The 23,645-nt window shown below is 37.6% G+C and overlaps 1 protein-coding gene and 1 non-coding gene across 3 annotated transcripts in view; one reads left to right on the top strand and one right to left on the bottom strand.

Annotated features, from left to right (window-relative positions):
- Actr6 (actin related protein 6) overlaps positions 1–22,578 on the top strand; it is a 25,785-nt gene extending 3,207 nt beyond the window's left edge. The window contains exons 3-11 of one of the 2 annotated variants that reach the window (XM_008851149.2): positions 1,051–1,119; positions 2,951–3,074; positions 3,882–4,017; positions 4,122–4,178; positions 11,350–11,448; positions 11,543–11,621; positions 17,130–17,301; positions 18,650–18,788; positions 21,958–22,578. In XM_008851149.2, the coding sequence (XP_008849371.1) occupies positions 1,051–1,119; positions 2,951–3,074; positions 3,882–4,017; positions 4,122–4,178; positions 11,350–11,448; positions 11,543–11,621; positions 17,130–17,301; positions 18,650–18,788; positions 21,958–22,087 (1,005 nt within the window). In that variant the 3' untranslated portion in view covers positions 22,088–22,578. The remainder of the gene's footprint in view (positions 1–1,050; positions 1,120–2,950; positions 3,075–3,881; positions 4,018–4,121; positions 4,179–11,349; positions 11,449–11,542; positions 11,622–17,129; positions 17,302–18,649; positions 18,789–21,957) is intronic. The other variant, XM_029555042.1, reaches the window with a different exon arrangement.
- LOC115067379 lies at positions 14,426–14,532 on the bottom strand. Its single transcript, XR_003846794.1, has one exon. It is a non-coding gene; the product is annotated as a U6 spliceosomal RNA (small nuclear RNA).
- Positions 22,579–23,645: the final 1,067 nt, after the last annotated feature.

The raw sequence follows: 23,645 nt of genomic DNA, 5'->3' as shown, positions 1-23,645 counted from the left end.
TTTTTTGTGTGTGTGTGTGTGTGTGTGTGTGTGTGTTCATAGTGAGTGCTGGTGTGTGTGAAGGTCAGAGTACAACTTTCTAGAGTTGGTTCTCAGTTTCTACCTTGTTGAGGAAGAGTCTTGTTTCTGCCAAGGCTATATACTCAAAATTGACTGACCAGGAACTGCCAGGGCATTCTCCAGGCTATATACTCAAAATTGACTGACCAGGAACTTCCAGGGCATTCTCCAGTCTCTGCTGCCCACCTCACTCATAAAAGTGCTGCGATTACAGATGTGAACAGATGTGAGCAACCGCATCCAGCCTTAAACATGAGTTCTGGGTGTCAGGCTTGCTCAGCTAGCCTTTTAGCCACTGAGATATCTCCCCAGCCCTTTAAACCTCAACTTCAAGATTCATTTTAGTTATACATAAGACTGTATAATATGGAAATAATTTTAGATATCGAAGAAAAGTTTGTTTAGCTTTTAACTGAGATCTAATTAAAATGAAAAATTGAAATTAAACTGTCTTGGAAAAAGTAAATGATCATAATTTAGTTACTCCTCGGAATACTGAATTTTATTTCTGTTGAAAGTAGGTGGCATAGACACATGTATTTAAGAGGAATATACAGAGGGGGATCTATATATTGGTGTGCCATTTGAACTCTTGGCACCTTAGTTATTTGTTTTTAAGTTTTTGAACTTTTAAAAGGAGAAAAACTTCTATAAGTGATTTGAAAGTCATAAATTAAATGGAAAAAGGTTACCATTAAGAGCTAGAATTAAGTGATTTAAAATACGCTAATCTGATCTTTTTAATTTAAAATTATTTATTATTATTTTGTGTGTGCGTATGTGTATGATGTGGGTAGGGGGCGCATGCCATGGCATGTTTATAGAGGTGAGAGGGTCAGAGGACAACTGTATGGAGTCGGTTTTTTTCATTTTTAGGTGGGTCTAGGGATGAAACTCAGGTTTCTGGATTTGTAAGGCAAATGCCTTTAATCTTTTTTAAACATTATCAAAATATTCTTGATAATTAGGTTTGTTTTTAAAAACTTTTAGGGTTATTTGGTGAACTGGGATGTCCAACGACAAGTTTGGGATTATCTTTTTGGAAAAGAAATGTATCAGGTAACAAGTTACAGTATGTATTAAAATTCTTTTTCTGTGTCTTAATTCAAATGAAAAGTTAGAACTTATATTTTAAGATTTATAAACATAAATATACATATTTAAGGCAGTTGGATATAGCTTTGCCTAGATTTGATCTTCTTTTTTTTGAGATAGGGTCTCACTGTTTAGTCCTGGCTGGCATTGGCCAGCCATTAGGCCAAGCGTGATGATGAATAGGATTTCCTGGTTGAAGAATAAGTGGACTAAATATAGTCTGTATGAAACTCAAGATTAAATTTTCACTTCAGATTTCTATTGCCTCCTTCTCTATGGCAGGGAATCAAACCCAGGGCATTTGTTATACTGGGTAACTGCTTCACCACTCAGTCTGGTGGTTCTACTATTATTAGATACATACATTATAACCTTTGTATTTTTACAAGAAAATACTTTGCCTACCATAGACAGGCTAAGAGGCTGTCCAGGTTTGAATACACCTCAGGAATGTGGAGAACTCTCTCCTCCAGCCATCCATGATGCTGAGAGGTGGGATGCCCAAGAGGAGGAAAGCGGCCCTAGGCACTGCTCATGGAGAAAGCAGGAGTGAATGCCTAATAATTTTGGCATTGGGCAGGACATTCAGCCTAAAAGGGACCCCAGCCAATAGGCCCAAGGCCTACTACATGTCTTCCCTGCAAAGGTCTATTTTCTGAAGTGGCTGAAAGTGCTTCCTGTGATTCACCAGTTCACCTAGGCTTTGGGCCACCAAATTGCTGCTCTCTGCTTACACTGGCCCTCAAGTAGAGATCAGAAACAAAGCTAGGGAAGACATAGAGTGTCAGCTTGGGCTGTTTGCCAAAGGGGACATCCCCACAGAGAAATCACTTGTCCTTTGAGTAGGGGTGTTACCTCTTCGTGGAAAATAGGAAGGCTCAGATGGTGATGATTGCTCATGACATGAACCCTGTCAAGCTGTTTGTCTTCCTATCTGTTTCGTAAGGTGGGGGGTTTCCTCCTGGAAACCAACGGGAAAGTCAGACTGAGAGGTGTAGTTAACAGGAAGACCTGCACCACCCTCACCTTCACACAGGCTGACACTGAGGACAAAGGAACTCTGGCTAAGCTTATAAAAGCCATCAGAACAAATATTTATGATAGAACCACCATCACTGGGGAGGCAGAGTACTTGGTCCAAAATCACTAGTATATTGAATCACCAGCATGGAAAAGGCAGAGAATAAGAGACTAAACTAGGTTGCATGTATTCTGTTGTGTTTTCTGTCCATAAAAAGTCTCCAAAAACTACTTTTTTTTTTTTTTTTTGAGACAGGGTCTTCCTGTAGCCCTAGCTGGCCTGAAATTCACTATGTAGACCAAGCTGGCCTTGAACTCACAGAGATTTTCCTGCCTCTGCTGGGACCACACCCAGCTCTAAAAAAAATAAAAATAAACAAATCCTAAAGCTTCTTGCTTTTTTCCTTTTAATAACAAAATAATAGTGACTCTACTACTTGCATCTGAACCTATCATTACTTTGTATAGTTGTCTTTAACAAATTGACATTCCTTGTTATTTTTTTTAACGAAGTAGGAATGCCCAATAGTTAAGCACTTGGATTCTTTAACCAGACTGAGTTCAAATCCTATGTCCCTATGTGGCTAGATAGACCTGGATAATATATTTAATTTTTCTGTGAGTCAGTTTGTTCATCTATTAAATGAAGATAACATTCATTAGTATTATCCTGAGGATTAGATCATTTTGTTTACATATTATTTATGTGTAAAACATTTTGATGATAATCACTACAAATTACAAATCTTTTGAAATTTTTTTTCCCTTCCCATAGGTTGATTTTTTAGATACTAATATTATTATTACAGAACCATATTTTAACTTTACTTCAATTCAAGAATCAATGAATGAAATTCTATTTGAAGAATATCAATTCCAAGCAGTATTACGAGTAAATGGTGAGTTAAAGTTTTTGCTGAAATTAAATTATGTGAATATAGATATGAAGGTGGTAAAGAAAACTTAAAATACTGTATACTAGCTGGCATTTTGTAGGTCTGAAGGAACATAGAATTTTATTTTAAGCATAGAATTTTAGCTTGGCCTAGTGGCACAGGCCTGTAATTCCAGCTACTTGGGAGACTAAGACAAGCATTAAGAATTCAAAGTTTGCCTGCACTACAGACTGAGTTTAAGGCCACCTGAGCAACTTAATGATAGCCTACCACAAGATAGAAAGTAAAAAGGAGGGATGGGGAATTAGCTTGTGCTAGAGCCCTTGTCTGGCAGGCACAAGACCCTAGATTCAATCCCCAGAACTTCAAAAAAATTAATAGGTGACCTGGGAGGGATTGGAGGGGGAGAGCAGGAGGGCAGTAGAATATCAATATATTGTATTCATGTATGAAATTCCAAGGAATAAATTTTTAAAAATAAATAAGAAATTAAAAATACAGAAAAATTCTAAAACAATTTAAGAAAAGGTAATTTGTTTATTTTTAATTTTAAAATTACATTTATTTATGTAATTCCTGGGAGGCATGACCCTGTGAACTTGGGGAGGTCACACAGACACACACACATTGTTAAAAAATAAAATATAAAAAATGAAGACAGTTATACTGTTATGAATTAATGTTTTTCTTATAATTAAAAGCAATTTTTTTGTGTTCGTGCATACCTTAGATGCTGTTTTTTGTTATTACTTTAAAGTAATGGTGTACTAGTGTTTAATGAGTTCCTATTTTCTTTATTATCTCTAATAGCCGGTGCTCTCAGTGCACACAGGTATTTCCGAGATAATCCTTCTGAACTGTGCTGTATCATTGTAGACAGTGGCTATTCCTTTACTCATATAGTTCCTTATTGTAGAAGTAAAAAGAAAAAAGAAGCTATTATTCGGTGAGTTCTGTTTAATTTTCATTTCTCATTTCATGTCAATTTCATATTATTTCTTAGGACGAAATGTGTGATAACTGAACCAAAGTTGAATTTTCTTCTTTTAGGATAAATGTGGGAGGAAAACTCTTAACCAACCATCTAAAAGAGATCATATCTTACAGGTAATGCTTGACCTTGAACTTTGGGAGGATGAGGTACTGTGGTCCCCTACTAGAGATTAACTTTTTTCAGGACAAATAGTGGCAAAAAAATACTTCTTTTTTAAATAAGCATTTTTATAGCCAGGTGTGGTGGCACCTGCCTTTAATCCCAGCACTTGGGAGACAGAGGCAGGTGGATCTCTGTGAGTTCAAAGCCAGCCTGGTCTACATAGTGAGTTCTGGGCCAGCTGGGACTACAGGGAGACCCTGCCTCAAAAAGACAAAAACAAAACAAAAATTATTTGGGGGCTGGAGAGATGGCTCAGTGATTAAGAGCACTGGCTGTTCTTGCAGAGGACCCGGCTTTGATTCCCAGCACCCACATGGTGCCTAACAACCATACATAATTCCAGTTCCAGGGTGATCCAATGCCCTCTTCTGGCCTCTGATGGCATTGCACCCCACGGGTGTACTTACATACATCACAATGTTAAATCTGTCTTCCTTTGCTTAAAGATTAAGTCTGAAAATTCAAAACTTATGAAGATTATTCACAACATATGATTATATGAATGCTATTCACTATAGAACCAAACAAATTGGGCTCAAATTCAATATGCTGGGATATTTAATTCCCCACTCCAGTCAGATGCAGTAAATTGGAAAAGGAGGAAGGTTAAATCAATTGAAGATTTAAGACTTACAGGGCTGGGCACTGTGGTCTCTATTTCTGTAATCCCAGCACTTGGAAGGCTAAAGCAGGAGGACTGAGAGTTCAAGGCTACCCTGAGCTACATGTTGAGTTCAATGGCCAGCTTTGGGCTACATAGTGAGGCCCTGTCTGAACTCTGTCCCATTGAATAGATTTATTTAAAACAGCAACAGCAACAACAACAAAATACGCAATGGGGCTGAAGAGATGACTCAGCAGTTAGGAACACTGGCTACTCTTGCAGAGGACCTGGGTTTGGTTCCCAGCCATATGTAACTTCAGTTCCAGGGGATCTGCCATACTCATCTGTGGGCATTGCGCACATAGGTGCACTTACATATGCAGGCAAAACACTCAAACATATTAAAAAAAAAAAAAAAACAACCAAAAATTTTTGAAGCAAAAGTAACACAATATGTTTTTCTATGTACAACTTTACGAAGATTTATTGAATGAAAACATGCATTCAGTAAAGTATGCAGATCACTAGTGTACAATGCAATGAAAAAAATTAAGAAGTGAACAGCTGTATTTACAGAAAATAGTTCAGGCAGAACAGGATAAGGCTTTTAGAAAATATGTTTTTTACTCAGAGGGTAAAGGACTTATATGATGTAAGGAAAGAACTGACTTCAAAAAGTTGTCCCCTGACCCCAACATGTATTCCATGGCATGTATACACATGCATGCATGCACACACACAAATTTAAGCAATATTTTAAATATATATGTTAATTTTTTAATTCATATAGAGTAAATATTTATGTTTAGTGGGTGCAGTGTGATTATTTTGATATGTGTGTACAGTATATAATATGAGAAAATTAGCACATCTGTCACCTCATATTTCATTGTGTTGGGAATTTTCAAAATCTCTTCTAGCTATTTTGGAAAAAATTCTGATAATTGTTTTCAACTCTAGTTATCCTTTTGTGCTTTGGAGCATTAGAAGTGATTCTTCCTAGGCTGGGTGTGGTGGCCCATGCCTTTAATCTGAGCACTCCGAGGCAGAGGCGGGTGGATCTCTGTGAGGTTAAGGCCAACCTGCTCTACATAGTGAATTCTAGGTCAGATGGGGCTACATGGAGACCCTGAAATAAATAAATAAATAAATAAATAAATAAATAAATAAATAAATAAATCTCCTGTGCAACAGCTTCACCACGCCCATTAACTACTACCTTCTCCTCACCTACCTCCCATGCCTCTTCCCAGGCTCCAGTAGCCACTCAGAATACATTGTTTGTTGGTTTTTGCTTTGTTATGTTTTTTAATTGTTTATTATTTGTGTATGTATGTGTACATGTGTAAGCTGAGAGAGAGAGAGAGAGAGAGAGAGAGAGAGAGAGAGAGAGAGAGAGAGAATACAGATATAAGCATGCTTTGGCAGGCAGCTGGAGTTAAGAACAACTTTGTGGAGTTGGTTCTCTTAGGATCTGGGGATAGAGCTCAGTTGGGTTTGCAGCACACATATCTTTACCTGCTGAGACTTCTCTCCAGCCCTCAGGAGAGGTTTTGACAGTTTTTTCTTTTTAAATATGCATGAGTATTTTGTTTGTTTGTATGTGCATGGGCAGGCCATAAGAGGGTGTGGGATCTCCTTGAACTGGAGTCATGAGCGTTAGCCACCATGTGGGTGCTGGGAACTGAACCCAGGTCAGCTACAAGATCAGCCAGTGCTCTTAAGGGCTGAGCCATCTCTCCAGACCCAACAAGTTTTTATTTATTTAATGTATTTATTTATTTATTATTACTTTTATTTTTTTTTTTATTTTTGTGTGCCTTTTTGAGACAAGGTCTCCCTGTACCCACAGCTGGCCTGGAACTCACTATGTAAATCAGGCTGGCCTCCATTTCACAGAGATCCACCTGCCTCTGCCTCCGGAATTCTGGGATTAATGTTTTGTGTCAGCTTGCTCAGCTTAACTTTAAACCTTTAAAAACTTTAAACCTACAGGGCGTCCCTGTCTCAAAAAGACCAAGAAAAAACAAACAAACAAACAACAACTTTAAACCTTATGTAGTGTCAAAAGCCTTTTAAAAAAAAGTGAGACAACCATCAACCCTAGAAACAAATTGAAACAAATACACTACTTTGTATCAGTCCACATTGAGTTAGTATAACAAAATATGCAAGATAATGAACTTAGTAAGAAGGAAAGTTTGTTTTGCATGGTTGCTTGGCTCTGCTGCTTTAGGACAGTAACGACAGAGAACCTCATGGTGTGAGTGTGCTGTCGACCAGGCCAGTTTACCCAAAGCTTCTTTGGTGGCTGGGGAGCAAAGAGAAAATGGAAGTGGGCAGGCAGGGGTCCCAGTACCCCTTCAGGGCATGCTCTTAGTTACCTCCCACTCCCACCAGGCTTCCTAGCTTAAAGGTTCCACCACCTTCCATTAGCACCCCACTGAGGACCAAGCTTTTAACATCAGGATCCAAAATAATAGCATGCTAACCATGTTCTTGATGACAGTCAGAGTGCTTGTCAGTCCATTAGGAAAACATTACATCAATATAAAATGTTTATATGAAAAGCATCAGTGGCACAAATCCATAATTTTTAGGAGCATACAAATTGATAATACCCAGACATAAAAATAATAAATTTCATTAGTAATCACAGATTCATTTCAGCAATATTTTTTGAATATTTACTTAGGATCTTGGAATATGTGAGTGAAAAACAAAGATTTCTCTTTCTCATAGACCTTCTGACTAGCGAAAACACCAACTAAAATACCACTTTTATGTCAGCAGGCCAGGGGCACAATGGATAATGTGTCTGACTATGGATCAGAAAATATCACTTTTACAATCCAAATTAATGAATATCTTTTTTCAAAAGATGATGTTGTAGATTTTTTTATATGGAGATTATTTTTATTTTTTAAAACACGGGCCACGCCCTGACAGACTCAGGTGAATCTAAAATCATCCCTTATGACCATGTCCTTTGATGACCTCTGAAATCATCCAGCAGTGAGAGCTGCAGAGCCCAATAGGTACTGACTCTGTCCAAACATCTGCACAGCTAAAAGCATATCCTAGCATAACTACAACTGATACAGTGCTTTACCAAGAAAGCTCAATTCTGTCAGGTGAAATTTCCCTTTAAAATATTTTATTATTTTTATTTTATGTGTATGAGTGTTATGCCTTCATGTGGGTAAGTGCACCCATGTCATGCAATGCCCATGGAGGACAGAAGAGGCTGTCGGATCCCCTGGAACTGGAGTTACAGGCAGTTGTTAGCTGCCATGTGGGTGCTGGGATTCGAACCCCGGTGTTATGCAAGAACAGCCAGTGTTCTTAACTGCTGAGCCATCTCTCCAGCCCTATATGGAGATTCTTATTGACTGCTGATACATATTTTGATAAGTGGAGATAACTTCTTGTAAACACTTTGGTACTAATGCAAGAGACTAAAATTAGTTGATTCTCTGTATCCCAGAGCATGAATAATCAATGAGGAAAGCGGATGTAAATTAAAATACTTATAGATTAAAAAAAAAACCTTTTTACTGATGCTTATACTTTTTTTCACATTTTAATCTCTGAAAATAAGATGACTCTTCAGTACCTTAGAACGGTCATAGCTGAGTTTCTCATCTCATTAATATAATCATACACCTCAGAGAAGCTGAAATATGGTTTATAATAATGTTTGTTAGACAAAAGCAAAATAAAAGGAAGCAATTTTTAATTCATTGGATGGAAAGATTATGCTAAACATATTGTAATCATTTATTTCTCTATTATTTTTATTTTGCTTTTTGTGGGGGGGGGTTGAGACAGGGTCTCCTGTAGCCCCACCTGGCCTGGAACTCTCCATGTAGACCAGGCTGGCCTTGATTTCCAAGAGAACCACCTGCCTCTGCCTCCCAAGTCCTGGGATTAAAGGCGTGGGCCAAGTGATCATTTATTTCTTTTTAAAAATATTTTATTTTTTAATTTTAGTTTTTTATTTTATTTATTTATTTTTAATTTTATTGGATTTTTGTGTACTTCATACAGTTATTTGTTATTTGTGTGTGGGGGATGTATTGCCTGCATGTGTGAAAGCACACCGAGATCAGAAGAGGGTGTTGAATTCCTCTGGAACTGGAGTTATAGATGGTTGTTGGCCTCCATGTGAGTGCTGGAAATCAAATCATGGTCCTCTGAAAGAGCTGCCAGTGCTCTTAACCCCTGAGCCATCTCTCCAGCCCCTGTGACCATTTATTTCTAATAGCTCTTTTAAGTAGGTGTCTTAGCACCTTTTTAGACATGCAGGGATTAGTCTTCATGGAAGTAACTTGGCTAGTAAATTGTGCTTCAAACCTCTGACTGCAAAGGTCATTTTTTACTTAACTTATAAATGCCCTCACATCTAAACTTCTAACTTGGGAATATTAATAACTATACTTTACTAGGTTCATGTTATTGACTAAAACACAGTAAAAAAAATTTAAAAAGAATAATAGCATAGGAAGATGTTCACCAGATATTTAATTGGAAATATAAAATAAGCATGTAGCATGTGATAAAGTCCATTTGCACAGAATAATATTCAAAGGAAATGAACTCATGTAAAAAAAAAATTTCCGGGGCTGGAGAGGTGGCTCAACAGTTAAGAGCATTGATTGCTCTTACAGAGGACCTGGGTTTGAATCCCAGCATGTACATAGTGCCTAACTCCAGTTCCAGGGGCTCTGATGCCCTCTTCTGACCTCCATGGGCATTGCATGACATGGGTGCACCCACCTACACGCAGGCAATACATACTCATACACATATGCGTAAAATAAAAATAATAAAGTTTTTTTCCTCAGCTGGGCATGGTGGCACACACCTTTAATCCCAGCACTCAGGAGGCAGAGGCAGGTGGATCTCTGTGAGATCAAGGTCAGCCTGGTCTACATAGTGAATTCCAGGACTGCTGGGGCTACAGGGAGACCCTGTCTCAAAAAAACAAAACAAAACAAAAATAAAAAAAAAAACTTTCCTGTATAAATACTGTGTTTTCTTTGATTCACTTATCAAATATTAAACATCTTCTGTATGCTAGGTACACTGTGTGACTGTGTGCTGATTCATAATACTTCAGAAAAGACAGCACTAAGAGTCCAGATATCATAGTGCAAATCTATTCAGAATGACTAGGGGGAAATTTATTCTTTAGTAAGATGATAAGCCTTATCATATAACACACAATTTGAATTTCCTTCTCTGTACACTGAACTAATATCTGTGCTTTAAAGAATAATGTACATATTAAATACCATAATCAAATGAGAATACTCTATAACGTTAAAAATGTTTTAGCTGTGTGTGGTGGTACACACCTTTAATCCCAGCACTGACAAGGAAGAGGCAGGTGGATCTCTGTGAGATTGAGGCCAGCCTGCTCTACATAGTGAGTTCCAGGCAAGCTAGGGTTACAGGGAGACTCTGTCACAAATAAATAAATTGATAAACAAACAAATATATATGAAATAAAAGTGTTTTACACATTTAAGAGTTTAATATTTCAAACTAGATGGTGGCTAATACCTATAATACTAGCACTCAGGAGGCTGAGTCAGGAAATTGCCATAAGTTCAGGGCTAGCATGGGCCACATAGTTCCAGGACAGGCACAGTGACACAAACCTTTAATCCCAGCATTTGGGAGGCAGAAGCACACAGATCTCTGAGTTTAAGGTCAGCCTGGTCTACATAGGAAGTTCAGGCCAGTCAAAGCTATATAGTGAGACCCTATCTCAAAAATGAACAGATTGGAGGAGAGATGGTTCTGTGATTAAGAGCAGAGGACTGGGGTTTGGCTTCTGTGGGCATTGCATGCTCGGGTATATTTACACACATGCATGCAAAACACTCATTCATGAAACATAAAAATAAAGGAAAAAATGTTTTAAAACATTTTTTAAAAAAATCTGCTGGACATGGTGGCACATGCCTTTAAGCCCAGCAACTCAAGAGGTAGAGGCAGAAAGATCTCTGTGAGTTCAAGGCCAGCCTGGTCTACATAGTGAGTTCCAGGCCAGCTGAGGCTAGAGGGAGACCCTGTCTCAAAAAGATTAAAAAAAAAAATTCCATTGTTAGATCCATATAATGTGGACAGCAATATGAAAGGCTGTTTTCAATACCCTTCTGACAAAGAACTTAAAAAATTTCCAAAGAACAGTTTTATTGAAAATATAATTCTAGATTTTTTGGTGTTGATTGATTGTGCTTGTGTGCGTGCATGCGTGCGTGCATTGTATACATGCACTCATGTGGAGGCTAGAGGACAACTTGCAAGAGGTGTTTCTCTCTTTTCACAATGTGATTCTGCAGACTGAAGTCAGGTCATCATGCTTAGCATCAAGTGCCCCTACCCACTGAGACATCTTGCTAGCCATAGAGAAATAATGTAAATGATAGTTGTAAGTTATGTTCAGTTTCCCATTTCAAATTTTGTATGTTAAATTTTTTTTAATTACATTTATTTATTTCTGTTAGGCAGCTACATGTTATGGATGAAACTCATGTGATTAATCAAGTGAAAGAAGATGTTTGCTATGTGTCTCAAGATTTTTACAGAGACATGGATATTGCAAAGTATGTGTAACGGTAATCTAAGATTCGGGAAGTTGACTTTTGGTGATGCTAGCGTAATCAAAACATTTAATAAATCTCTTTTTTTGTCTTATAGGTTAAAGGGAGAGGACAATACAGTCATGATTGACTATGTTTTGCCTGACTTCAGTACAATTAAAAAGGGCTTTTGTAAGGTAATTTTAAAAAGAATCCTTAGTAATACCTGTTCAAGTGGCAACCTCAGCCAGATTCACAGAGCATTTCACATACATCTGGGGTTGACAGAATTGTATGGTGACTGCTTTCCTGGTGTCATTTCTCTAGGCACATTTGATTACTAAGTTTCTCACTAAATTTCTTTAGAAAAAGAGCCATCAGTTAAATAATAGCATATGGGGTAAATCTTGGAGATAAACAGGGTTATTATCTGTATTATAGTTAACAATTTTCTGTTTACTTAGGAATTATTTTAAATCCAGTTAGAAATTGGTTATTTTCCTATTGTGAAAATCATTAACACAGATGCCTCAGGACAGGATTTACTCATTTATTTCAATAGATCAGATTGTTGTAAAGGGCAAAATCCATTGAACTTTCAAAGTGTTAAGAAGCACTTCATCTTGAATGTCAAAATAAAGTGATTTCCCTTATCTTTGGTCAGTTCAAGAAAAGACAATTCTGCTTCAGAAAATGTGAAGTTTGACCTTCTAGTTACTGACTTGACAAAGACTCATGGGAAGTGAGACATTTCTAGTCAGAAAGAGGAGACACGATAGTATTCATTGCAGTATATTTTAGAATTGTGCAAAATTGGGAACAGCCTAAATAATCTACTATAAGGAAAACAATATTTTATGTATTCATATAATTGTAATCAGTAGCAAAAACCAAGTAGATATACATGGCCAACATGGATAATACTGTTTAACAAAAAGCAAGTTGTGGAAAGGTATGCACACTTTTTGTCTATACGGGATAATAATTTATGTTGTTTAGACTACAACAATATTAATTTGACTTTGACTTTTAAGTTGAACTAAGTAAGTGATAAATATCAGGTTTAAAAGATTATTTTATTTATAAAATTGTATTAAGTTAGTTGGTGGGTACATGTACATGTGTTTTATGTAATTATTTACATTTAGACTAAGTATGCCTGAAAAATTTTTTAAGTATTTTTTTTCCCAGATTATAGAGGTGAAATACAAATAAAACTAAATCAAGGAAAACTGCCCCAAGATTTAGATGCCAAATCTCTCTCATTAGACACATTTGATCATCTTCACATTTTATATTCAATTAAATAGTCCAGTGATAGATGCTCTGGAGAGCAGAGGATACTGCAGAATTAATAATGGTAGTCAGTATTCTGCAGTGGTGGGGACTGCATGAGGTCTCAATGATTTCTAGTCTCCCCAAACCAAACAGATAACTAGAATCATGAGGACATTAAAAAAAAAAAAAAATCTATGTTTCCAGCTCTCCTCTCTAGGAGTCTTTAGTCCTTAAGTCACACAACTGGAAAGAAAATATTTTCTGGATAACAGACAGTCAAGGGCTGGAGAAATGACCCAGCAGTTGGGAGCACTTACTGCTCTTCTAGCAGGGCCCAGGTTCAGTTCCCAGCACCCACATGGCTCTAACAACCATTCATAACTCCAGTTCCAGGGGATGCAATGCCCTTTTCTGGTTCCATGGGCATTGCATGCATGGGTGCAGTTATATACATGCAGACAAAACACTCGTAGACATAAAAATAAATTAAAAAAAATAATTGTCAACTAAGAAAGTTTTCACTTTTTAAGAATGTTCCTCCCTGCTGGAGAGATGGCTCAGTTGTTAAGAGCCCTGGGTGCTCATTCAGGGAACCAGGGTTTGGTTCTCAGCACCTGCCTGGTGGCCAACAACCATCTGTAACTCCAATTCCAGGGGATCCAACACCCTCTTCTGGCCACTGTGGGCATTGCATGCACATGGTGCACTTACATACATACATACAGGCAAAACGTGTAAAATAAAAGCAAATCAATCAAAAAAATAAATGAAATAAAAAGACTGTTTCTCCTGCTCTGTGAGTGGCACACTATTGGTTTATCAGACATTCTCTTCTAAACTCTGCTGGTTTTTTCCTTATCAAAACACAAGCCTTGTTTCTCAAACCAGCACCTTATTCAGTGGGCCAGTAGTGTGCTGACTCTTCTCCTGGTTGATTATTATTTTATTCATTGCCTTTGGATAAAGAAAGCAAAATTTATTATGATTATTTCCAAGGTTTTTTTTTTTGTTGACATTTGAATCTAACTCTAGGTTGCACTTCATCAACTTCATTTAGACTCCTTGTTATTAAGTAGGGAATGTATACTTTATTATTATTATTATTATTATTATTATTGCTGTTGTTATTATTATTATTGAATGAAGGTATAAAGTTAGTTGGCTAGGCTCTTGTTAGCTGGTGAAATGTTAAAGTGTATTCTTTTTAAAGAATAATTTAATCTTTATCAGTTAATATTAAAACATACTTTATTTACAATCCATATTCAGTCACTTATATGAAAGATCTTTTGGCATAGTAAACTTAACTCTAAAATTTGAGTTTCTCTAGCATTTTTGTTGTTGTTGTTACCTGATGGGACAATGAAGAAATATTTATGAAATTAGAAAAACACTGTTGGGAGAAAGAAGAAATATATTTGGGAATCTTTATTCTTAGGATGTTGGTAAAATTTGGACTGAGATAAATTAGTCAAGAATATTTTAAGTGCTTGGAAAGTTTGCAACTTTGATTTTTCAACTGCTGATGTAAGCAACAATAACAACGAAAGTAAGGTTTATAATATTACTGATTACAACCAACAGAAACTCCAGTTTTCTCTCTTATCAGAAAGCGAATGCCCAGTGAAGTACGATTGTGTGATTTCAGTTGCAAATATTACCTTCATCATTCGTGATCACCACTTTCTGCAGAACCACTGTAACATAAACTGATTTTTTTTTTTTTAATATGGAACGCTTCACGAATTTTCGTGTCATCCTTGCACAGGGTCCATGCTAATCCTCTCTGTATCGTTCCAATTTTAGTATATGTGCTGCCGAAGCGAGCACAATAAACTGATTTTTTTAATGTAGAAAAGATTTTTTTTTTAAATCTGGCCTGGAGCTCACTATGTAGACCAGCGTGGCCTCGAACTCAGAGATCCCCCTGCCTCTGCCTCCCAAGTGCTGGGATTAAAGGTGTGCACCACCAGGGATGGCACCTGATCATCTTTTTAATGGTATTAGAAATTAAATTTGTGGAGACTGTGTAGTAAATAATCCTGGGCCATGTGAACTAGAAGAGCAGCTCCCCACAGCCCTTATAAACCCTTCATTTCTCCATGTCTAAAAAGTAGATTTCAGAATTGTACTCTTGAAAACCACTTGTTCTGCCAGATTAGATATTAATGACTAATGGCTTCAGTGCTGACATTCAACAAGGACGTCTTGTGCTGGCTCTCCTAGTTGGATGTTTGCTGATTCAGCCTGATCCTCTTCTGTGACTCGGGGCTACAAACTTCACTGCTTCAGCAGTCACTGTTCTTTCGGTCTCAGTACTTCAGTATTGATAAAATGAGTTATCCTGTAAACTCAAACTAATGACACTAATGTCAGCTAATGTTTGTTTGCGTTTTTGGATAGGGTCTCACACTGTCCAAACGTATAGTCTTCCTGCGTCCGCCTCCCAAGTCTTGAGATTACAGGTGTGCACTACCATATCAGGCTTGATGTCAAGTTTAAATTAATTTATAAATTGACAGACTACTTCCCATTCTACCTAAGAAGGGAGGATACTTCTTCTGTGGAGAATAATATTCTTGAGGACTGGAGAGACAGCTCAGTGATTAAAAGCACTGGCTGCTCTTGCAGAGGACCTAGGTTCAGTTTCTGGCACCCACATGGCAGTTTACAACCACCCCTTAATTCCAGTTCCAGGGGAATCCAATGCTCTTTTCTGCCCCCCGTGGGCATTGCACGCACTTGGTACATATATATTATATGGAAGCAGGTAAAACACTCATATGCCTGAATTAAAAATAAATAAAAATTTAAAAAAGAACAATATTCTTTTTGTTACTACAGGAGTCGTTTAATTGAGTTAAAAGTAATTTATATTTATAGTTTTCCTTGTTTTTCCAGGAGTATTGTATAATTTTCTAGAAAGTTGTATTATAAAATTGTGTTATGAGCATGGTATTCCCATATGATAGGAATCTGAATCATTAATATCTAGGTCGAGACTGGCAATGTAGGGGAATAGTTCCTGTGTGCTTTGGGTGGGTATATGATTGACCTTGAGCAAATCATGTAACCTTGCTGAGCCCAATTATATCACTAATGAAAGGACAATTTGCTTGTCTTATTGCATGAGACTTCAGAAAGATAATATATATATAATGCCTAATCCAATTAATGGCATAGTGTTCGGTTTGCATGCCATCATTCAAGAATTTATTGAATACCTACTGTGTACTAGGTACTGTTCTTTTAGGTAGTGGATATGTCATGAACAGTATAGGTTGTGAAGGACAACACATATGTACTAAGGAAATGATAATATATTATTCAATAATAATTTTTCATATATTTTGAGTATTTTTATACTTCTGTAAAGAACTGTTATGGGAGGAAAACTGCATCTGTCAGCTGGAGTAAGTGAATGACTGTGGCCCAATGTAGAAGAAATGATGACTCTGTAAAATTTAAAGGGATCATCATATTAATGATATGGAATGTTAGGGAAGGTATGTTTTTTGTAGCCCCTCAGGAACACAGCTTAGAATGGCGAATAAATTGACATTACAAAGTAAAAAGTGTATATTTACTTAAATATTTGGAAATTGATTTTTTTATTATTTGAGAATTTTATACATGCATCTGTGTTTTAATCAAATCCTTCCCTTCAATTTGTCTCCTCCCTGCCCCCCTCTACTTTTCTCTCCCACCTTCATGTGTCCGTTTTTCCTTTTTCTAACCCACCGAGTCCACTGTGCTGCTTGTGTGTGCATGGGTGTAGGACCCTATCTGAAGAAGGGGAATAAAATGGGTAGTGCTGGGAGCATAAGACACTGCGACTGTTTGCTTATTGCATGTTCTTTTTCATTTAGCAGTTGGAACCAGTATGCCCTTACAAGTGATTGTGACATTTCCTCTTCTGTGTTCTCCTTTCCTTTCTTTAAAAAAAAAAATGTATGGAGCTGGGCATGGTGGCACCATGGTGGCACGCCTTTAATCCCAGAACTCGGGAGGCAGAGGCAGGTGGGTCTCTGTGAGTTCAAGGCCAGCCTGGTCTACATAGTGAGTTTCAGACCAACTGGGGCTATAGGAAAACCCTGTCCTAAGAAGACCAAAAAAAATATATATATATATGGAATAAAGCTGCTCGGTTATCTTTTGGGCATGGCCACGGTAGCTTCCCTAAATTGTTATTTGTGCACTATGGCAGCAGGAGAGAAACCACATTTTTCTAACTTTTCAGAATCTTGAAATTTAAAAGAATGTGGTTAATAAATAGTATAATACATTTCTAATTATTATTAGTCATGTGAACTATATACTGTTGCTCAAACTTTTATTTTTTAATATTTTATCTCTTTATTTTATGTGTATGAGTGTTTTGCTTGCATGTATGTAAGTGCTCAAACTTTCATCATTCTTTCTTTAAGCCAAGAGAAGAGATGGTGTTGAGTGGAAAATATAAATCTGGGGAACAGATTCTTCGTCTGGCCAATGAGAGATTTGCTGTTCCGGAAATACTGTTTAATCCTTCTGACATAGGCATTCAAGAAATGGGAATCCCAGAAGCTATTGTCTATTCCATTCAAAACTTACCTGAAGGTACATTAATGATTATAGTCAAATGCTAAAGAATATCATTTTGAAAGATCATAAGCTCTGTGATTAATGTTTCTTAAATAATTTCAAGCAATGACATCTGTTTTATTTGCAGAAATTTCTAGATCTCTGAGACCACTTAAGTAATTCTTGGTTAATTTGCCCTGGATCATAATTGTATTTTGCAGAAGTCATTATGGTCTATTTAAACATGAAGAAATCATCTTTCCACAAGTATTAAATTCCTATATTTCTTTTAGAAAAGTTTATTGTGTTTCCTTTTGATTTTTGAGGCAGTCTTATGTGTAGTTCAGACTGGCCTAGAATTCATGATCTGCCTGCCTCAGGCTCCTGAGTGCTAGAATTATAGGAATGTGCCATGTGGCCTGACTAAAAGTGCTAACTTAATTCTTTACAGAATTGAAGTTGAATGGCTTTAACAGATTAAGACTAGAGGGTCAATGAGATGGCTCAGTGGGTAAAGGCATTTGCTGTGAAAATCTGACAGTCTGACAACTTGAGTTCAATCCCTGGAACCCACACAAAGGTGGAAGGAAAGAACCATCTCCACAAAATTGTCCTCTGACTTTCACATGTGTGCTGTGGCATGCCAGTCCCCAAGCCCCATCATGCATGCGCGTTCATGCACACACAGATGCACATATACGATAATAAATAACTATAAATAAAATAAAAACGACAGGAGTACAGTGTTCCATAGTGATTTCTGGGTTCTCCTGAAGCATGATTTAAGTAAATAGTATTCCACATTCTTAGAGTACTTTCATATCTTGTCTTCCTACTTAAAGGTTTATTTATTCTTATGTGTATGCACATGTGCCTACATGAGCTTATATGCACTCTGTGTGTGCAAGTGCTCTCAGAAGCCAGAAGAGGGTGTCAGAACCTCTGAAGCTGGAACAATATAGGTGTTGGGAACCAAACCTGGGTCCTCTTAGGAGCAGTAAGTGCTCTTAACTATTGAGCCGTCTCTCCAGCCCCATATTTCACTCTTTTTAATGTGTCCATTTGTGTAAACTATAACTTTATTATAAATCTTAGAGTGTAGCCAGGTGTGGTCATACACATCTCTGATCCCAGTACTCTGGGGACTGAGGCAGGAGGATTGCAAACTCAAGGTCAACCTGTCTTATTTAGTGAAACCTTGTCTCATCAATGATATCAACAAAAACAGTCTTAATAATGGACCCCAAAACTTGCTTGTTTTCCATACCAGTAACCCTAGTAAGCCTCTGACCTAAACGCTCACCCAAGCCTTTTCAGCAGGATAAGTAAACAGATGTCCTAATGCCATTTTTCCTCCTTTTCTCCTTTTTTTTTTCTTTTAAAGAAATGCAGCCACATTTCTTTAAGAACATTGTTTTGACAGGCGGAAATTCACTTTTCCCAGGATTTAGAGATCGAGTTTACTCAGAAGTTCGGTGTCTCACTCCAACAGATTATGATGTTTCTGTTGTGCTGCCTGAAAAGTAAGTGTCAGTTTATATGGAAACAAAAAGTCATCTCCTAGGGCCAGGTGTGGTGTTACACACCTTTGATCTCAGCACTTGAGAGGCAGAAGCAGGTGGATCTCTGTGAGTTTGAGGCCAACCTGGTCTACATGGTGAGGTCCAGGCCAGCGAGAGCTACATAGTGACACCTGTCTAAACAACAACAAAAAAAACCAAGTCATTTTATAGATAAGGTAGTCTATGGGAAGACTTCAATTTAAAGCTTGGTTCTATTATGCTGGTTGGTTATTCACCTGTGGGATCTTCATTTTCTTTCTGACAAAAAATGGAACCATAAAGCTTGTTTAGGGGGGCTGGAGAGATGGCTCAATGGTTAAGAGCACTGGCTGCACTTGTAGAGGACTAGGTTTGATTCCCTGGACCCACATGGTGGCTAACAATTGTCTGTAACTCCACTTCTAGGGGATCCAACACCCTCTTCTGACTTCTGCAGGCATTGCACAAAATAGGTGCACTCACACGTGAAATTTTTTTTTTTAAAGCTTGTTTGAGTTGGGAGATGACATGTAATGTGGCAGCCATAACATTTGGTACATAATGGGCACTTATTCCTTGCAGCAAATCACTCCTATCCTAAGACTTTTTATTTATTTTGGTCTTTTTGAGACAGGGTCTTCCTGTAGCCCCAGCTGGCCTGGAACTGGCTATGGAGACTAGGCTGGCCTCTAATGTCATAGAGATCCGCCTGCCTTTGCCTCTGCTGTTCTGGGATTAAAAGAGTGTGTCTGATTTTATTTTTATTTTTTTGAGATGGTCTTATTTTATAGTCATGGCTGGCTTGGCTTACTATGTAGACCAAGCTGGCATCAAATACTGGGATTAAGTCAGGTGTAGTGGCTCACGCCTTTAATCCCAGCACTGGTCTACATGAGTTCCAAGCCAGCTGTGGCTACAGGGACACCCTGTCTCAAAGAAAAAAAAAAAATACTGGGATTAAAGGTAAACACACTGCAACACCTGGCTGTTCTTAAGATTTTCATAGGCAAGGAAATCAAAACATTATCTGCTGCATCTGAGATATGCTGTTTCATGAAGATTTCTATCAAGAATAGAAATTTTAAAATTGGGTAATTATAAGCTATATAAATTCATAACCTTTAGAATTTAAAAAATTCTAAATGTTTTCAATGAGCTTTTACATTTGACTGGTCTTCTGCAATCACAACTTTAAAGAGATGGAGACAGAAGGCTCAGGAGTTCAGTGGCATCCTCAGCTACATAGTGATTCCAAGGCTAGCCTTGGCAATGTGAGATTGTTTAAAAATTTTTCCCCAATATTTCCTACTTTGTTTATGATAAAGAGAAGATAGCATAATTTATTAGTAAGAAATTAAAGTGGAATTTTAGAGTTGTAAGAATGTTCCTAAGATTGTACTCTGCAATGTTTTTATAGTCTAAATATAGAAAGGTCTCATGTCTTGACAAATGCCTTATAGTCAGTTAATAGTAGTGACCAGATTAAAATCTAGTGCTCTTACCTTGAATCAGAGGTTTTAAAATTTTTTGTACATTTTATTTTATGTGCATGATATGTATGTGTGTGTATAGGTTAGAGGACAGCTTTGCAGAGTTGGTTCTCTCCTTTGGATCCACCTTATATGAGATCCGGGGATCAACTCAGATTGTCAGACTTGGGTGGTAAGTGCTTTACCCACTGAGTCATCTGGCCCATCTAAATTGGTTCTTTTTTTTTTTAAGGTTTACCAGTTGCTCCATTTTCATTGTGTGTGTTTGTGTGTGTGTGTGTGTGTGTGTGTGAGCGAGAGAGGGAGAGAGCGTGAGAGAGTACGAGAGAGAGCGAGTGGGTGGATGTGTGTGTGTGTGTGTGTGTGTGTGTGAGAGAGAGAGAGAGAGAGAGAGAGAGAGAGAGAGAGAGAGAGAGAGGTGTGGAGGACAACTTTGAGAAAAGTTAGGGTGAAGATTCGGCTCTTTCCTTCTACCATGTGGGTTCTGGGAATTGAACTCAGGTCATCAGGCTTGGCTGCAGGTCCCTTTACTCACTGAGTCATCTTGCCAGTCCCTCAAATCAGATTTTATCTCAAAGATATGTCTAATACGAATGGCAGAGTTACAAAATTCCACTCTAGTTAAGTTTGAAGTGGTTTTTTTACACTTTTCAAAGTGTATTTTTCAAAGTCAATAGAAGTCAATAGGAGGCCCTTATCTGTATCACTTTCAATTTTCCTTTGTTCTCTTTTGAGACTAGGTCTTGCTTGTTATGTAACCCCAGTTGACCTCTAAGTGCCAATCCTCATGTGCCAAGCTCCCATGTGCTGAGATTCCAGGCATGTGCCACCTAAAGAACTTTTCATTTGTAGCACCTGGGTAAAGGAGTAAAGATATTGGAATAATTTTTGCCAGCAGTAGTATTCATATACTCTCTAACATTGAGTTTTTATCCTGCAAACACACATCTTGGTTGGGGCTCGAGAGATGGGTCAGCAGTTAGAGCATTGGCTTCTCTTGCAGAGGACCCTGTTTCCGTTTCCAGCTGTTAACAACCATCCGGGAGTTAATTCCAGTTTCAAGACACTCTTCTGACCATCGTAGGCAGTGCATGACATGGGTGCACTTACATATATGCAGGCAAAACACTCATGAAATAAAAATAGTTAAATAAAAAAATACTTTTTTAAAAGTACAGACTGAAAACAGACCTGAGTTAGATATTAGGTCCACATTACATTGTGGCTCCAGATGTAACCTCTCTGAACCTTATTTTCCAATCTATAAAATGAGGTTTATAATATAGCTGTTTCATGAGTTGTGAGAATCAGTCAGGTTAACATATCTTTACTTCAGTTTAGGCTCACAGTTATGGCATTGTTTTTCCCTTTGTTCACTTTGAGCTTTTGCTTATATGCCTGGTTTTTCACTGGACGTAGAGGATCCATACATAGGGGATATAGAGAAAAAAATCAACTTTTGTAAGGATAAGAAAGATGCCTTTCCTTTTGAGTTTACCCACAGGGAACTTACGCTTATTTCTTTACCTTAAATGATTTCCCTTCAAGTTTCATAGAACTTGCAATATTTCAGTTTGTAGTTCAGTTCTTGGTTCCTGTAAATCATCTGTTGATGATTACTATAAGATCATCTGGGTTCACTTATATTACCTTTATTTCAGCCCTATTACTTACTCCTGGGAAGGTGGAAAACTGATATCAGAAAATGATGATTTTGAAGATATGGTGGTAACAAGAGAAGATTATGAAGAAAATGGACATATTGTCTGTGAAGAAAAATTTGATATTTAAGCAGCATTTCTGAGTAAAGTCTGGGTTGAAACTGAAGAGTTTAATTTCAAAGTTCCTCTCAAAGGGGGTTAAGGACCTATGCTACTTTTCTTCTTAAGATAAAGCCTTGAACTTAAATAAATACTTTGATTCATGCATGGCAGTGTTCAAAGGCTTTTTCAATGGGTTACTACAGTAAACTGTAATATAGCCCATGTTTTCATTTAGGAGTTAGACTACCATTAACAATACTTTACTGTTTCTGAGAATAAGTTATTTTTCATGAGAAAGTCAGAGTAAATGTTAATTATTCATATGTGAAACACAAATTTAAATTTCCCACTGGTTAGTTTCCCTTAGAAGACAGTTTGTGTGACTTTGACTATGATTGGCTGAAGTGTTTATAGACTAATAGGATTCATCGCTGTTTCAAAGTATTTTATTTAAAATGTGCTACTCTTTTTTTGTTATTCTTATTTGTACATAATAAAGTTGGAAACACCAACCTTGTATTTGTATGTATGTCTATTTCTTACTTAGTGTAAGTTTGAAGGAGACCACTGCAATGCAGTGATCATCAATGATTTGCCGGAGTGTAGTATTTTGTTTTAAAAGTTCTTTTATATGAGCTTTAGTAAACAGTCAGATGTGGACAGTCACAGCTTTTCTGAGGTTGGGGATAAAACGCTGTGATTGTACACTTGCCTCACATGCTCAAGGCCCTGAGTTAGAGTCCCAGCATTGTCAAGGCAACAGCTTTCCAATATATTCTGTAACAATTTCCTCGAGTTATAACATTCTATCTTGCAGGTAGGCTCAAGACTCAAAAAATTCTGGAGAGGCTCTTGAAGATTAAAAACAACAACAACACAGATGATGGAGATCACTCTGCCATGTAAAGGCCGGCTCACCTACCTTTGTAAAGGACATGGGAGAGGGCCAGGGTTGCTGAACAGATGCCAATAAAAGATTTAGTATAGCAAAACAAAACAAAAAACCCAAAAAACAATTAAAAAGTCCCTAAAACTTTGCACAAGGACTCTCTCTCCCAAGGTAAAATAAACAGTAAGAACTACCAAGAAGAGACTTTCTAACCTGCAAGCCATGCAGAGAGCTCCAGGGTTCCAGTTTTATTGAGTTGTCACCCATGCTGAGGTGGGCTTTCAGTGATGCTGATACCTTTGAGCTGCCCACATTCCTATACGTAATCCTTCACTCATGCGCCTGTAAGTAACCCCAATAAACTCATTCAAGTTGGTGGTGTCTGTCAATACTTTGGTCTTTCCTTATCTGGGGTAAATAGGTATTTGTTCATGTCTCCTCCAAAATAGTGTCATATGACACAGTGACATTAGCCAATGGGTCAGAAAGGCTGCTTGGATTGTAAGTGTGACAGGAAGAGTACACAGGCTCATGGATCTCTGGGTTAGAACTGCCAAACTAGAAGCATCTGCCCTAACACAAGGCACTAGACACTAGATGTGTCAACACCTGCATGCTGAGATAGAAGGAACAGCTCTTTAGAGCATTTACACCTGTATCCCCTCCCTTGTTTTTGTTTGCTTCGAGACAGAGTCTC

This window comes from Nannospalax galili, unplaced genomic scaffold (genome assembly GCF_000622305.1).
Source record: "Nannospalax galili isolate Female #2095 unplaced genomic scaffold, S.galili_v1.0 scaffold885, whole genome shotgun sequence".
Lineage (NCBI taxonomy): Eukaryota > Metazoa > Chordata > Mammalia > Rodentia > Spalacidae > Nannospalax > Nannospalax galili.
The sequence above is the reverse complement of the archived record's forward strand: the minus strand, read 5'-3'. Positions and strand labels throughout refer to the sequence as shown.